The sequence below is a fragment of the Thalassophryne amazonica genome, chromosome 9 (assembly GCF_902500255.1).
Source record: "Thalassophryne amazonica chromosome 9, fThaAma1.1, whole genome shotgun sequence".
Lineage (NCBI taxonomy): Eukaryota > Metazoa > Chordata > Actinopteri > Batrachoidiformes > Batrachoididae > Thalassophryne > Thalassophryne amazonica.
The window spans coordinates 107,270,237-107,287,978 of NC_047111.1; the positions used below are offsets into that span (position 1 = coordinate 107,270,237).

The following is a 17,742-nucleotide window of genomic DNA, read 5'->3' on the forward strand; positions in this document are numbered from 1 at the left end:
TAACAGGGTACTAGCCTTAGCTGGGGAAGTAAACTGCAATGAACTGGTTTCCAACCCTCCCCCCGGTCATCCCAGAGGGAGTTGTAGACTCATCCGCTTCACTCTATCAAAACTGCGGATGGGTATGAGCACAATTAGTCCTCAGTGTTTGTAGAAGACTTAATTCAAAGGATGCAGGAATAAGATTGGAAAAATTAATAATACAACTCAAGTTTTGTGATCAAGCTCACAAACCTCTGCCCCCCTCTGACACTGTAGGAGCTTGCATGTACTGTACGTAGTATTATATATCACTGGTAGTCAAAAGATTATGAAACACCTGATGTAAGACACTGCTCAAACTATTGCAATGCAACTCACAGATATTACTTCCCACTGAAGACACTCTTCTTCTTCGTCTTTCAGCTGTTCCCATTAGGGGTCGCCACAGCAGATCAATCGTTTCCATCTCACCCTGTCCTCTGTATCTTCCTCTGTCACACCAACCACCTGCATGTCCTCTCTCAGCACATCCATGAGCCTCCTCTTTGGTCTCCCTCTTCTCCTCCTGCCTGGTGGCTCCATCCTCAGCATCCTTCTCCCTATATACCCTGGGTCCCTCCTCTGCACATGTCCAAACCATCTCAATCTCGCCTCTCTGACTTTGTCTCCAAACCGTCCTACCTGAGCTGTCCCTCTGATATGTTCATTCCTAATCTTGTCCATTCTTGTCACTCCCAAAGAGAATCTCAACATCTTCAGCTCTGCCACCTCCAGCTCTGCCTCCTGTCTTTTTGTTAGTGTCACTGTCTCTAAACCATACAACATAGCTGGTCTCACTACTGTTTTGTAAACTTTCCCCTTCACTCTTGCTGATATTCTTCAGTCACAAATCACTCCTGCCACCTTTCTCCACCCACTCCACCCTGCCTGCACTCTCTTCTTCACCTCTCTACCACACTCTCCATTACTTTGAACAGTTGACCCAAAATATTTAAACTCATCTACTTTCACCACTTCTACTCCTTGTAACTGCACTATTCCACTGGGCTCCCTTTCATTCACACACATGTACTCAGTCTTGCTTCTACTGACTTTCATTCCCCTTCTCTCCAAAGCATATCTCCACTTCTCCAGACTAGACTCAACTTGCTCTCTACTGTCACTACAGATCACAATGTCATCTGCAAACATCATAGTCCATGGGGACTCTTGTCTGATCTCATCTGTCAACCTGTCCATCACCACTGCAAACAAGAAAGGACTCAGAACTGATCCTTGGTGTAATCCCACCTCCACCTTGAATGAGTCTGTCATTCCGACTGCGCATCTCACCGCTGTCACACTATTCTTGTACATGTCCTGTACTACCCTAACATACTTCTCTGCCACTCCAGACTTCCTCATACAATGCCACAACTGTTCTCTTGGCACCCTATCATAAGCTTTTTCTAAGTCCACAAACACACAATGTAACTCTTTCTGTCCTTCTCTGTACTTTTCCAACAGTATTCTCAGAGCAAACATTGCATCTGTAGTGCTCTTTCTCGGCATGAAACCATATTGCTGCTCACAGATCTTCACCTGTTTTCTAAGCCTAGCTTCTACTACTCTTTCCCATAACTTCATGCTGTGGCTGATTAGCTTTATGCCTCTGTAGTTACTGCAGCTCTGCACATCACCCTTGTTCTTGAAAATAGGAACCAGCACACTTCGTCTCCACTCCTCAGGCATCCTCTCACTTTCCAAGATTTTATTAAACAATCTGGTTAGAAACTCTACTGCCATCTCTCCTAGACATTTCCATGCCTCCATTGGAATGTCATCTGGACCAACTGCCTTTCCACTCTTCATCCTCTTCATAGCAGCCCTCACTTCTTCCTTGCTAATCTCTTTTACTTCCTGATTTCGGAAGTAAATCAGACCGGGAGTGACATGTTTAGCCGCATGTTCTCCTTGAATTGCTGGCTGTCTGAGTGGTGTCCAAAAAATGAGGTGGGCTTCATAGATGATTGGCAAAGCTTCTGGGGAAAACCTGGTCTTGTTAGGAGAGACGGCATCCATCCCACTTTGGATGGAGCAGCTCTCATTTCTAGAAATCTGGCCAATTTTCTTAAATCCTCCAAACCGTGACTATCCAGGGTTGGGACCAGGAAGCAGAGCTGTGGTCTTATACACCTCTCTGCAGCTTCTCTCCCCCTGCCATCCCCTCATTACCCCATCCCCGTAGAGACGGTGCCTGCTCCCAGACTACCAATAACCAGCAAAAATCTATTTAAGCATAAAAATTCAAAAAGAAAAAATAATATAGCACCTTCAACTGCACCACAGACTAAAACAGTTGAATGTGGTCTATTAAACATTAGGTCTCTCTCTTCTAAGTCCCTGTTGGTAAATGATATAATAATTGATCAACATATTGATTTATTCTGCCTTACAGAAACCTGGTTACAGCAGGATGAATATGTTAGTTTAAATGAGTCAACACCCCCGAGTCACACTAACTGTCAGAATGCTCGTAGCACGGGCCGGGGCGGAGGATTAGCAGCAATCTTCCATTCCAGCTTATTAATTAATCAAAAACCCAGACAGAGCTTTAATTCATTTGAAAGCTTGACTCTTAGTCTTGTCCATCCAAATTGGAAGTCCCAAAAACCAGTTTTATTTGTTATTATCTATCGTCCACCTGGTCCTTACTGTGAGTTTCTCTGTGAATTTTCAGACCTTCTGTCTGACTTAGTGCTTAGCTCAGATAAGATACTTATAGTGGGCGATTTTAACATCCACACAGATGCTGAGAATGACAGCCTCAACACTGCATTTAATCTATTATTAGACTCTATTGGCTTTGCTCAAAAAGTAAATGAGTCCACCCACCACTTTAATCATATCTTAGATCTTGTTCTGACTTATGGTATGGAAATAGAAGACTTAACAGTATTCCCTGAAAACTCCCTTCTGTCTGATCATTTCTTAATAACATTTACATTTACTCTGATGGACTACCCAGCAGTGGGGAATAAGTTTCATTACACTAGAAGTCTTTCAGAAAGCGCTGTAACTAGGTTTAAGGATATGATTCCTTCTTTATGTTCTCTAATGCCATATACCAACACAGTGCAGAGTAGCTACCTAAACTCTGTAAGTGAGATAGAGTATCTCGTCAATAGTTTTACATCCTCATTGAAGACAACTTTGGATGCTGTAGCTCCTCTAAAAAAGAGAGCTTTAAATCAGAAGTGCCTGACTCCGTGGTATAACTCACAAACTCGTAGCTTAAAGCAGATAACCCGTAAGTTGGAGAGGAAATGGCGTCTCACTAATTTAGAAGATCTTCACTTAGCCTGGAAAAAGAGTCTGTTGCTCTATAAAAAAGCCCTCCGTAAAGCTAGGACATCTTTCTACTCATCACTAATTGAAGAAAATAAGAACAACCCCAGGTTTCTTTTCAGCACTGTAGCCAGGCTGACAAAGAGTCAGAGCTCTATTGAGCTGAGTATTCCATTAACTTTAACTAGTAATGACTTCATGACTTTCTTTGCTAACAAAATTTAAACTATTAGAGAAAAAATTACTCATAACCATCCCAAAGACGTATCGTTATCTTTGGCTGCTTTCAGTGATGCCGGTATTTGGTTAGACTCTTTCTCTCCGATTGTTCTGTCTGAGTTATTTTCATTAGTTACGTCATCCAAACCATCAACATGTTTATTAGACCCCATTCCTACCAGGCTGCTCAAGGAAGCCCTACCATTATTTAATGCTTCAATCTTAAATATGATCAATCTATCTTTGTTAGTTGGCTATGTACCACAGGCTTTTAAGGTGGCAGTAATTAAACCATTACTTAAAAAGCCATCACTTGACCCAGCTATCTTAGCTAATTATAGGCCAATCTCCAACCTTCCTTTTCTCTCAAAAATTCTTGAAAGGGTAGTTGTAATACAGCTAACTGATCATCTGCAGAGGAATGGTCTATTTGAAGAGTTTCAGTCAGGTTTTAGAATTCATCATAGTACAGAAACAGCATTAGTGAAGGTTACAAATGATCTTCTTATGGCCTCGGACAGTGGACTCATCTCTGTGCTTGTTCTGTTAGACCTCAGTGCTGCTTTTGATACTGTTGACCATAAAATTTTATTACAGAGATTAGAGCATGCCATAGGTATTAAAGGCACTGCGCTGCGGTGGTTTGAATCATATTTGTCTAATAGATTACAATTTGTTCATGTAAATGGGGAATCTTCTTCACAGACTAAAGTTAATTATGGAGTTCCACAAGGTTCTGTGCTAGGACCAGTTTTATTCACTTTATACATGCTTCCCTTAGGCAGTATTATTAGACGGTATTGCTTAAATTTTCATTGTTACGCAGATGATACCCAGCTTTATCTATCCATGAAGCCAGAGGACACACACTAATTAGCTAAACTGCAGGATTGTCTTACAGACATAAAGACATGGATGACCTCTAATTTCCTGCTTTTAAACTCAGATAAAACTGAAGTTATTGTACTTGGCCCCACAAATCTTAGAAACATGGTGTCTAACCAGATCCTTACTGTGGATGGCATTACCCTGACCTCTAGTAATACTGTGAGAAATCTTGGAGTCATTTTTGATCAGGATATGGCATTCAAAGCGCATATTAAACAAATATGTAGGACTGCTTTTTTGCATTTACGCAATATCTCTAAAATCAGAAAGGTCTTGTCTCAGAGTGATGCTGAAAAACTAATTCATGCATTTATTTCCTCTAGGCTGGACTATTGTAATTCATTATTATCAGGTTGTCCTAAAAGTTCCCTAAAAAGCCTTCAGTTAATTCAAAATGCTGCAGCTAGAGTACTGACGGGGACTAGAAGGAGAGAGCATATCTCACCCATATTGGCCTCTCTTCATTGGCTTCCTGTTAATTCTAGAATAGAATTTAAAATTCTTCTTCTTACTTATAAGGTTTTGAATAATCAGGTCCCATCTTATCTTAGGGACCTCGTAGTACCATATCACCCCAATAGAGCGCTTTGCTCTCAGACTGCAGGCTTACTTGTAGTTCCTAGGGTTTGTAAGAGTAGAATGGGAGGCAGAGCCTTCAGCTTTCAGGCTCCTCTCCTGTGGAACCAGCTCCCAATTCAGATCAGGGAGACAGACACCCTCTCTACTTTTAAGATTAGGCTTAAAACTTTCCTTTTTGCTAAAGCTTATAGTTAGGGCTGGATCAGGTGACCCTGAACCATCCCTTAGTTATGCTGCTATAGACGTAGACTGCTGGGGGGTTCCCATGATGCACTGTTTCTTTCTCTTTTTGCTCTGTATGCACCACTCTGCATTTAATCATTAGTGATCGATCTCTGCTCCCCTCCACAGCATGTCTTTTTCCTGGTTCTCTCCCTCAGCCCCAACCAGTCCCAGCAGAAGACTGCCCCTCCCTGAGCCTGGTTCTGCTGGAGGTTTCTTCCTGTTAAAAGGGAGTTTTTCCTTCCCACTGTAGCCAAGTGCTTGCTCACAGGGGGTCGTTTTGACCGTTGGGGTTTTACATAATTATTGTATGGCCTTGCCTTACAATATAAAGCGCCTTGGGGCAACTGTTTGTTGTGATTTGGCGCTATATAAAAAAATTGATTGATTGATTGATTGATTTACTCTCACCACATCATCCAGCCTTTTCTCTCGCTCATTTTTTTTATTCATCAACTCTTTGAAATATTCCCTTCACCTTCTCAGCACAAACTCCTCACTTGTCAGCACATTACCATGTGCATCTTTTACCACCATAACCTGCTGCACATCCTTTCCAGCTCTGTCCCTTTGTCTGGCCAATCGGTACAAGTCCTTTTCTCCTTCCTTACTATTAAACTTCTTGTACAGCTCGCAATATGCCTTTTCCTTTGCTTTTGCCACTTCTCTTCTCGCCTTACGCCGCATCTCCTTGTACTCCTGTCTACTTTCTTCATCTCTCCGACTATCCCAAAACCTTTTTGCCAACCTCTTTCTCCTTATGCTTTCCTGGACCTCTTCATTCCACCACCAAGTCTCCTTGTCTTCCTTCCACTGTCCAGATGTCATACCCAGTACTGCCCTAGCTGTCTCCCTCACCACATCTGCAGTACTCTTCCAATTGTCCAAAATTGCTTCCCCTCCAACTAGTGCTTCTCTCACCTGCTCGCTAAATTTCACACAACAGTCTTCCTCCTTCAGCTTCCACCATCTGATCCTTTGTTGAGCTCTCACTCTCTTCTTCTTCTTTACCTCTAAAGTCATCCTACAAACAACCATCATATGCTGTCTAGTGACACTCTCTCCTGCTACCATCTTACAGTCTGTGATTTCTTTTAGCTTGCATCTCCTATAAAGAATGTAGTCCACCTGTGTGCACCTTCCTCCACTTTTATATGTTACCCTGTGCTCCTCCCTTTTCTTAAAGTAGGTATTCACCACAGCCATTTACATCCTTTTTGCAAAATCAACTACCATCTGTCCTTCCCCATTCCTATCCTTGATACCATATCTACCCATTACTTCCTCATCACCTCTGTTCCCTTCACCAACATGCCCATTGAAGTCTGCTCCTATCACCACTCTTTCATGCTTGGGCATACTCTCCACCACCTCATCTAACACACTCCAGAAATCTTCTTTCTCCTTCATCTCACAACCTACCTGTGGGGCATATGCACTGATGATATTCATCATCACCCCTTCAATTTCCAAATTCACACTCATCACCCTGTCAGACACTCGCTTAACCTCCAACACACTTTTAACATACTCTTCCTTTAAAATGACCCCAACACCATTTCTCTTCCTGTCCTCACCATGGTACAACAACTTGTACCCACCGCCGATGCTCCTGCTCTTACTTCCCTTCCACTTGGTCTCTTGCACACACAATATGTCTACCTTTCTCCTCTCCATCATATCAGCCAGCTCTCTCCCTTTACGAGTCATATTACCAACATTCAAAGTCCCCACTCTCATTTCCACCCTTCTAGTTTTCTTCTTCTCCCGCTGTTCGTGGCAACGTTTTCCTCCTCTTCTTCGTCGTCATCTTCGCCCAGCAGTAGCCCAATTTCCACCTGCACCCTGTTGGGCAATAGCACCAGTGGCGGACGTTGTTAACCTGGGCCGCGACCGATCCGGTATGGGAATTCGATTCTGAGTCTGCATAGTTGGGTTGGCTTGTTTTACGCCGGATGCCCTTCCTGATGCAACCCTCCTCATTTATCCAGGCTTGGGACCGGCACTCAGAATGTACTGGCTGCACACCCCATGTGGCTGAGTTTCCCACTGAAGACACTGGACCAGATTTATTCATCCATCAAGCACATCTTGACTTGATGTGTAACCAATGTGTGAAGATGTGCTGAAATACAATGAACAATTTAGAAGGAGCTGCACTTACAAGATTCATGGAGAGATGGGTGGACTTGATTCGCTACCTCACCCCAGTTTTTGTTTGGTAGGGTACAATGATGAGTTTGAATTTTTTTTTTTTTTTTGTAATTTTGGTTTTCTTATTTTGAACATTATAGCCACGTCCCTACTTTTCAGCTTGTCTTTATTGTTGGCTGTTTCTCTTGAGAGAACTGGTGACATGCTTAAAAAATGAACAGATAATCAAAATATTATTTGCAGCTCTCCATAAATACCATCATTATAATTTTATATTGTTGTTTAACTCAATATAAAATACACAGATTCATGACTGTGATTTACCCTCTATCTATCTACGAGGGCTGTCAATAAAGTATAGGTCCTTTTTATTTTTTTCAAAAACTATATGGATTTCATTCATATGTTTTTACGTCAGACATGCTTGAACCCTCATGCGTATGCGTGAGTTTTTCCACGCCTGTCGGTGACGTCATTCGCCTGTGAGCACTCCTTGTGGGAGGAGTCGTCCAGCCCCTCGTCGGAATTCCTTTGTCTGAGAAGTTGCTGAGAGACTGGCGCTTTGTTTGATCAAAATTTTTTCTAAACCTGTGAGACACATCGAAGTGGACACGGTTCGAAAAATTAAGCTGGTTTTCGGTGAAAATTTTAACGGCTGATGAGAGATTTTGAAGTGATACGACGGCGCCTGAGAGCGCTGCGCGACATCTCGCACCGTGGGAAGTCCTTAAAGCGACAGTATCACCTCAAAATCTCTCAGCCGTTAAAATTTTCACTGAAAACCAGCTTAATTTTTCGAAACGTGTCCACTTCGATGTGTCTCACAGGTTTAGAAAAAATTTTGATCAAACAAAGCGCCAGTCTCTCAGCAACTTCTCAGACAAAGGAATTCCGACGAGGGGCTGGACGACTCCTCCCACAAGGAGTGCTCACAGGCGAATGACGTCACCGACAGGCGTGGAAAAACTCACGCATGCGCACGAGGGTTCAAGCATGTCTAACGTAAAAACATATGAATGAAATCCATATAGTTTTTGAAAAAAATAAAAAGGACCTATACTTTGTTGACAGACGTCGTATCTATCTATCTATCTATCTATCTATCTATCTATCTATCTATCTATCTACATACATAACATAATAAATGGATTTACAGTGATGCCTCACATCCACCCATTCACACAAACACACACCGATGTCTGGGTGCTGCCATACAAGGTGCTCACTACACACTGGGAGGAACTACGGGATTAAGGACCTTGCCCAAGGGCCCTTTGTGATTTTCTGTTCAGGCTGGGGCTTGAACCAAGGATCCTCTGGTCTCAATTTCAATTTTCAATTTATTTTCATTTATATATCACCAAATCACAACAATGTTGCCTCTAGGCGTTTCACACAAGTAAGGTCTAACCTTACCAACCCCCAGAGTAAGCACACAGGTGACAGTGGTAAGGAAAAATTCCCTCTGAGGGAGAAACCTCAAGCAGACCAGACTCAAAGGGGTAACCCTGTGCTTGGGCCATGCTCCAGGCATAAATTACAAAACAATTCACAAAACGAATATACAGGAAATGTTGCTGGTGCACAGGACAGGAGGGTTACAGAAACAGACACCACACCCATCTCTGGATGGAGCCACACCTCAAATAGAGAGAAAAAAACAGAATCCAGCATCAGAAAGACAACAAATACAGTATAATTTGTCAGCATTAAGCAACAACAACAACAATAAAAAAAAACAGAAGAAATACCTAAGCTTCACTAAAAGACCCAGAATTTAGATAACGTTGAGGCCGCAGTGTGCTCTGTTTCCATAAAATGAATTAAAGGAGTAAAAAGCGTAGTAACACACTATGCCAATATGCTAGCCATACGAAAGGGAAAATAAGTGCATCTTCAGTCTGAACTTGAAAGTCTCCACAGAATCTGACTGTTTTATTGACGCATCATTCCACAGAACAGGGGCACGATAAGAGAAAGCTCTGTGACCCGCAGACCTTTTATTCACCCTAAGGGCACAAAGTAGTCCTGTGCCCTGAGAACACAGAGCCCGGGCCGGTACGTAAGGTTTAACTAGGTCAGCGAAGTAGGGAGGTTCCAGTCTGTGAACAATTTTGTAGTCTAGTAGCAGAACCTTAAAATCTGATCTCACAGGAACAGGAAGCCAGTGAAGAGATGCCAAAATGGGTTTAATGTGGTCAAACTTTCTGCTTCGTGTCAAAAGTCTGGCAGCAGCACTTTGAACCAATTGGAGAGCCCTAATGCCATCTGAAGCCCAACGCTTAATCACTAGATCATCACCTCCCCAGTAGATCATCACCTCCCCAACTAGAGAAGAGTAAAAAGGTAATCAAATCGATATGTTTGTAAAAATACAAACTGGTGAAATTGAAAATGTTTCACTCACTATTTCATCCTCCAAGTCTTGGGCGACTTGATGCATCTCTTTGGAAGCCAGCAGGATGCGACGTCTCTCCTTCAGGGGCTCGATGAGGCGGACAATGCGTGTCTCAACTCCACTTGACTGCTCGCCACCTTCATTGTCGCCTCCCATCAACTCTTGCTGGGGTAGGCAGACCCCATGTAAGCTTCCCAGTTGTCCAACATCCTTGTAAAAGTCTCCTATCTGAGACTCCATCGCCTGCACCGGAGACAGAGGGAGGAGGAGGTCATGTTACTGAAGACGGCCAAATGCAGTGCATCAGCTGTTTCTTTATCAGAACATTTCAGAGTTATGCAATAAGCTACACCCCTGCACAAAAAAGTGCATTGTGCATTTTTTAAAACCCTACTGAGCCTTGTGTGTGAGAACACTGCCTAACAATGACCTGTGTGGACAAAATATCAGAGCTGCAGAAAATTACCTAAACCACGGTAAGCTGAAGCATACAGCATGTCAAACAACATTTGTTATATCAAGGAAGATCAGAGACTTCTAGGTTGTCACAGGCTGTGCAGCTGTGAAGGTAAAAAAATAAACAATGAAGCAGCAGTGGGATGAGTTACAGTAGTGTTCAGAATAATAGTAGTGCTATGTGACTAAAAAGATTAATTCAGGTTTTGAGTATATTTCTTATTGTTACATGGGAAACAAGCAGGCTCGGACTGGTAATCTGTGATTTCGGGCATTTGCCCGGTGGGCCACTGCACTTTTAGACGTGCGTGGGCCGGCCCTCCCATATTTATACAGATTATGGAAATATACAGTGTTCTCGAACCGCGCGCTGCTGTCAACACGAGGAAAGTCCGTGATCGGTGAAGCTACAGCATTTAATCGGCGCAGCTGCAGAGCCGCTTCCTGAATTTGTGTCAAAATAAAAGTTCTGTAGTGTTTCATACACGGCGCAGTCTTATTCTAGGTTTCAGTTTTGTTTCCGTTTGATCACACAACAGAGACTTACATCGAGCACAATGATTGACATGACCAACAGCCAATGACAATGGAGAAGCATACAGGGTGGCCAATCAGACTGCAGGAAGAGCAGGCGGCCGCTCCCTCCCCTGTGAATGGATTGAGTCCTCGGCGCCTGGACTTCTCTCCGCTCTTCTACTGATACAAGGTTGGAGTCGTTTCTTTTATCTTAATTAACTGTGCTTTACTTTTGTTAATCTTTAAATGCAACAGCTACGGACTTCAGCTCCTTAATTTGCTGCTGTGTGAATCCTAGCAGTGGGGAATAAGTTTCATTACACTAGAAGTCTTTCAGAAAGCGCTGTAACTAGGTTTAAGGATATGATTCCTTCTTTATGTTCTCTAATGCCATATACCAACACAGTGCAGAGTAGCTACCTAAACTCTGTAAGTGAGATAGAGTATCTCGTCAATAGTTTTACATCCTCATTGAAGACAACTTTGGATGCTGTAGCTCCTCTGAAAAAGAGAGCTTTAAATCAGAAGTGCTTGACTCCGTGGTATAACTCACAAACTCGCAGCTTAAAGCAGATAACCCATAAGTTGGAGAGGAAATGGCGTCTCACTAATTTAGAAGATCTTCACTTAGTCTGGAAAAAGAGTCTGTTGCTCTATAAAAAAGCCCTCCGTAAAGCTAGGACATCTTACTACTCATCACTAATTGAAGAAAATAAGAACAACCCCAGGTTTCTTTTCAGCACTGTAGCCAGGCTGACAAAGAGTCAGAGCTCTATTGAGCCGAGTATTCCTTTAACTTGAACTAATAAAATTTTAACTATTAGAGAAAAAATTACTCATAACCATCCCAAAGACATATCGTTATCTTTGGCTGCTTTCAGTGATGCCGGTATTTGGTTAGACTCTTTCTCTCAGATTGTTCTGTCTGAGTTATTTTCATTAGTTACTTCATCCACACCACCAACATGTCTATTAGACCCCATTCCTACCAGGCTGCTCAAGGAAGCCCTACCATTATTTATTGCTTCGATCTTAAATATGATCAATCTATCTTTATTAGTTGGCTATGTACCACAGGCTTTTAAGGTGGCAGTAATTAAACCATTACTTAAAAAGCCATCACTTGACCCAGCTATCTTAGCTAATTATAGGCCAATCTCCAACCTTCCTTTTCTCTCAAAAAATCTTGAAAGGGTAGTTGTAAATTGTCTATTTGAAGAGTTTCAGTCAGGTTTTAGAATTCATCATAGTACAGAAACAGCATTAGTGAAGGTTACAAATGATCTTCTTATGGCCTCAGACAGTGGACTCATCTCTGTGCTTGTTCTGTTGGACCTCAGTGCTGCTTTTGATACTGTTGACCATAAAATTTTATTACAGAGATCAGAGCATGCCATAGGTATTAAAGGCACTGCGCTGCGGTGGTTTGAATCATATTTATCTAATAGATTACAATTTGTTCATGTAAATGGGGAATCTTCTTCACATACTAAGGTTAATTATGGAGTTCCACAAGGTTCTGTGCTAGGACCAATTTATTCACTTTATACATGCTTCCCTTAGGCAGTATTATTAGACGGCATTGCTTAAATTTTCATTGTTACGCAGATGATACCCAGCTTTATCTATCCATGAAGCCAGAGGACACACACCACTTAGCTAAACTGCAGGATTGTCTTACAGACATAAAGACATGGATGACCTCTAATTTCCTGCTTTTAAACTCAGATAAAACTGAAGTTATTGTACTTGGCCCCACAAATCTTAGAAACATGGTGTCTAACTAGATCCTTACTCTGGATGGCATTACCCTGACCTCTAGTAATACTGTGAGAAATCTTGGAGTCATTTTTGATCTTGATATGTCATTAAAAGCGCATATTAAACAAATATGTAGGACTGCTTTTTCTTCTTCTTACTTATAAGGTTTTGAATAATCAGGTCCCATCTTATCTTAGGGACCTCATAGTACCATATCACCCCAATAGAGTGCTTCGCCCTCAGACTGCAGGCTTACTTGTAGTTCGTAGGGTTTGTAAGAGTAGAATGGGAGGCAGAGCCTTCAGCTTTCAGGCTCCTCTCCTGTGAAACCAGCTCCCAATTCAGATCAGGGAGATAGACACCCTCTCTACTTTTAAGATTAGGCTTAAAACTTTCCTTTTTGCTAAAGCTTATAGTTAGGGCTGGATCAGGTGACCCTGAACCATCCCTTAGTTATGCTGCTATAGACTTAGACTGCTGGGGGGTTCCCATGATGCACTGAGTGTTTCTTTCTCTTTTTGCTCTGTATGCACCACTCTGCATTTAATCATTAGTGATTGATCTCTGCTCCCCTCCACAGCATGTCTTTGTCCTGGTTCTCTCCCTCAGCCCCAATCAGTCCCAGCAGAAGACTGCCCCTCCCTGAGCCTGGTTCTGCTGGAGGTTTCTTCCTGTTAAAAGGGAGTTTTTCCTTCCCACTGTCGCCAAGTGCTTGCTCACAGGGGGTCGTTTTGACCGCTGGGGTTTTTACGTAATTATTGTATGGCCTTGCCTTACAATATAAAGCGCCTTGGGGCAACTGTTTGTTGTGATTTGGCGCTATATAAATAAAATTGATTGATTGATTGATTGATATTTACGCTGCACTGTTGTAAGAGACTGACTAAGAGTGAAGAGTGATGACAGTATTTTTTTTTATTATTATTTGAACGTATAGATGCTCGGTCAAGTGATCTCCTGCATTCCACACAGAGCCGGTGTTCTGTCGAGATGAGGTGCACCAACTTTCGACACTCTGAGCTGTGACGTACCTTTGCATTGTCCAATAGGAACGACGCGTTGGGCCAAAACACGGAAGACTCGTGGCAGAAACCACTGATCTGTACAAAATGGATTGGACCAATCCGATTGGTGCAGAAACCACTGATCTGTACAAAACATTAACGTGTGACAGGACTGCTCATTTAGAGAGCAGTTTTCTGAAGAAAAATCATTGGAAATGTTTTTTGTTGTTGTTACCTCAAAATTTCTGATTACTGTTAAAAAAAGTTTAGAACACTTGTAATTATAACAGGTAAACAAATTAATAAATGGTTCTTTAGAAACCTTTCATCTGTATTAAAACTTTTAGACAACTAAAATAACATGGAAACTTGTATATTTTTTGAAGTCTGGTAGATTAATTATATCTTATTTCAACCAGAAAAACAAACACTAAATAAATACAAATATTTATTATAAATGCAAAAGGAAATAATTTAACAATGACTGCAGTGTGATTGTAAAGTAGGATTTCTGTGACATAAACCTCATGATGTTTATATATATATATATATATATATATATAGTCATTTAAACTTGTAATTTCGTCAAAATATGTAATTGCCTTTAATGCTATCAGGACGCCCCCTCGTGGCGCATGGTCCGCGTTTTGTACTATGATCAAGGTGAAATGACAGTGAAAGTGTGTGTTTAGGTGTGTGTTCATGGTGTTTAGGTGTATAGTATTTGTTCATTGGGGGTTCGGTATGGACGGGTGGGTGTGCATGTGTTTGGGGGTGGATTCATCGGGCCAATAGTGGGCTGGTCCAGAGGAAAAATGCCAGGGCCGAAATTTGTTCCCAGTCCGACCCTGGAAACAAGATTCAGTAGATTCACTAGATTCTCACAAATCCAACAAGACCAAGCATTCATGATATGCACACTGTTAAGGCTATGAAATTGGGCTATTAGCAAAAAAAAAAGTAGAAAAGGGGGTGTTCACAATAATAGTAGCATCTGCTGTTGATGCTACAAACTCAAAACTATTATGTTCAAACTATTTTTTTAGCAATCCTGTGAATCACTAAACTAGTATTTAGTTGTATGAACCATCCCTTAGTTATGCTGCTATAGACGTAGACTGCTGGGGGGTTCCCATGATGCACTGTTTATTTCTCTTTTTGCTCTGTATGCACCACTCTGCATTTAATCATTAGTGATCGATCTCTGCTCCCCTCCACAGCATGTCTTTTTCCTGGTTCTCTCCCTCAGCCCCAACCAGTCCCAGCAGAAGACTGCCCCTCCCTGAGCCTGGTTCTGCTGGAGGTTTCTTCCTGTTAAAAGGGAGTTTTTCCTTCCCACTGTAGCCAAGTGCTTGCTCACAGGGGGTCGTTTTGACCGTTGGGGTTTTACATAATTATTGTATGGCCTTGCCTTACAATATAAAGCGCCTTGGGGTAACTGTTTGTTGTGATTTGGCGCTATATAAAAAAATTGATTGATTGATTGATTGATTGTATAACCACAGTTTTCATGATTTCTTCACATCTGCGAGGCATTAATTTTGTTGGTTTGGAACCAAGATTTTGCTTGTTTACTAGTGTGCTTGGGGTCATTGTCTTGTTGAAACACCCATTTCAAGAGCATGTCCTCTTCAGCATAAGGCAAGATGACCTCTTCAAGTATTTTGACATATCCAAACTGATCCATAATACCTGGTATGCGATATATAGGCCCAACACCATAGTAGGAGAAACATGCCCATATCATGATGCTTGCACCACCATGCTTCACTGTCTTCACTGTGAACTGTGGCTTGAATTCAGAGTTTGGGGGTCGTCTCACAAACTGTCCCTTGGACCCAAAAAGAACAATTTTATTCTCATCAGTTCACAAAATATTCCTCCATTTCTCTTTAGGCCAGTTGATGTGTTCTTTGGCAAATTGTAACCTCTTCTGCACATGTCTTTTATTTAACAGAGGGACTTTGTGGGGGATTCTTGCAAATAAATTAGCTTCACACAGGCGTCTTCTAACTGTCACAGCACTTACAGGTAACTCCAGACTGTCTTTGATCATCCTGGAGCTGATCAATGGGTGAACGTTTGCCATTCTGGTTATTCTTCTATCCATTTTGATGGTTGTTTTCCATTTTTTTTTGTCCATTTTAAAGCATTGGAGATCATTGTAGATGAACAGCCTATAATTTTTTGCACCTCCGTATAAGTTTTCCCCTCTCCAATCAACTTTTTAATCAAACTATGCTGTTTTTCTGAACAATGTCTTGAATGTCCCATTTTCCTCAGGCTTTCAAAGAGAAAAGCATGTTCAACAGGTGCTGGCTTCATCCTTAAATAGGGGACACCTGATTCACACCTGTTTGTTCCACAAAATTGATGAATTCACTGACTGAATGCCACACTACTATTATTGTGAACACTTGCTTAGCGTAGCTACTAGCTCTTAGCCGTTTTAGCATGGCGGCTTCTCCTGTCTCTCCCGTACTTTTCTGCTCTGGGTGTGAAATGTTTAGTTATTCCTCGGCCTCTTTTAGCAGTAACGGTACATGTAATAAGTGCAGCTTATTCGTAGCTTTGGAGGCCAGGCTGGGCGAATTGGAGGCTCGGCTCCGCACCGTGGAAAATTCTACAGCTAGCCAGGCCCCTGTAGTCGGTGCGGACCAAGGTAGCTTAGCCGCCGTTAGTTCCCCCCTGGCAGACCCCGTGCAGTCGGGAAGGCAGGCTGACTGGGTGACTGTGAGGAGGAAGCGTAGCCCTAAACAGAAGCCCCGTGTACACCGTCAACCCGTTCACATCTCTAACCGTTTTTCCCCACTCGACGATACACTCGCCGAGGATCAAACTCTGGTTATTGGCGACTCTGTTTTGAGAAATGTGAAGTTAGCGACACCAGCAACCATTGTCAATTGTCTTCCGGGGGCCAGAGCAGGCGACATCGAAGGACATTTGAAATTGCTGGCTAAGGCTAAGCGTAAATTTGGTAAGATTGTAATTCACGTCGGCAGTAATGACACTCGGTTACGCCAATCGGAGGTCACTAAAATTAACATTGAATCGGTGTGTAACTTTGCAAAAACAATGTCGGACTCTGTTGTTTTCTCTGGGCCCCTCCCCAATCAGACCGGGAGTGACATGTTTAGCCGCATGTTCTCCTTGAATTGCTGGCTGTCTGAGTGGTGTCCAAAAAATGAGGTGGGCTTCATTGATAATTGGCAAAGCTTCTGGGGAAAACCTGGTCTTGTTAGGAGAGACGGCATCCATCCCACTTTAGAGGGAGCAGCTCTCATTTCTAGAAATCTGGCCAATTTTTTGGGATCCTCCAAACTGTGACTGTCTAGCGTTGGGACCAGGAGGCAGAGCTGTGGTCTTATACACCTCTCTGCAGCTTCTCTCCCCCTGCCATCCCCCTATTACCCCATCCCCGTAGAGACGGTGCCTGCTCCTAGACCACCAATAACTAGCAAAAATCTATTTAAGCATAAAAATTCAAAAAGAAAAAATAATATAGCACCTTCAATTGCACCACAGACTAAAACAGTTAAATGTGGTCTATTAAACATTAGGTCTCTTTCTTCTAAGTCCCTGTTGGTAAATGATATAATAATTGATCAACGTATTGATTTATTCTGCCTAACAGAAACTTGGTTACAGCAGGATGAATATGTTAGTTTAAATGAGTCAACACCCCCGAGTCACACTAACTGTCAGAATGCTCGTAGCACGGGCCGGGGCGGAGGATTAGCAGCAATCTTCCATTCCAGCTTATTAATTAATCAAAAACCTAGACAGAGCTTTAATTCATTTGAAAGCTTGTATCTTAGTCTTGTCCATCCAAATCGGAAGTCCCAAAAACCAGTTTTATTTGTTATTATCTATCGTCCACCTGGTCGTTACTGTGAGTTTCTCTGTGAATTTTCAGACCTTTTGTCTGACTTAGTGCTTAGCTCAGATAAGATAATTATAGTGGGCGATTTTAACATCCACACAGATGCTGAGAATGACAGCCTCAACACTGCATTTAATCTATTATTAGACTCTATCGGCTTTGCTCAAAAAGTAAATGAGTCCACCCACCACTTTAATCATATTTTAGATCTTGTTCTGACTTATGGTATGGAAATAGAAGACTTAACAGTATTCCCTGAAAACTCCCTTTTGTCTGATCATTTTTTAATAACATTTACATTTACCCTGATGGACTACCCTGCAGTGGGGAAGGGAGTTAGAGTATCTTGTCAA

At 42.1% G+C, this 17,742-nt stretch overlaps 1 protein-coding gene across 2 annotated transcripts in view; it reads right to left on the reverse strand.

The window, feature by feature from the left end:
- sptbn4a (spectrin, beta, non-erythrocytic 4a) overlaps positions 1 to 17,742 on the reverse strand; it is a 93,645-nt gene that overhangs the window by 38,313 nt on the left and 37,590 nt on the right. For both annotated transcript variants that reach the window (XM_034178933.1, XM_034178934.1), the window contains one exon: positions 9,779 to 10,012. In XM_034178933.1, the coding sequence (XP_034034824.1) occupies positions 9,779 to 10,012 (234 nt within the window). The remainder of the gene's footprint in view (positions 1 to 9,778; positions 10,013 to 17,742) is intronic.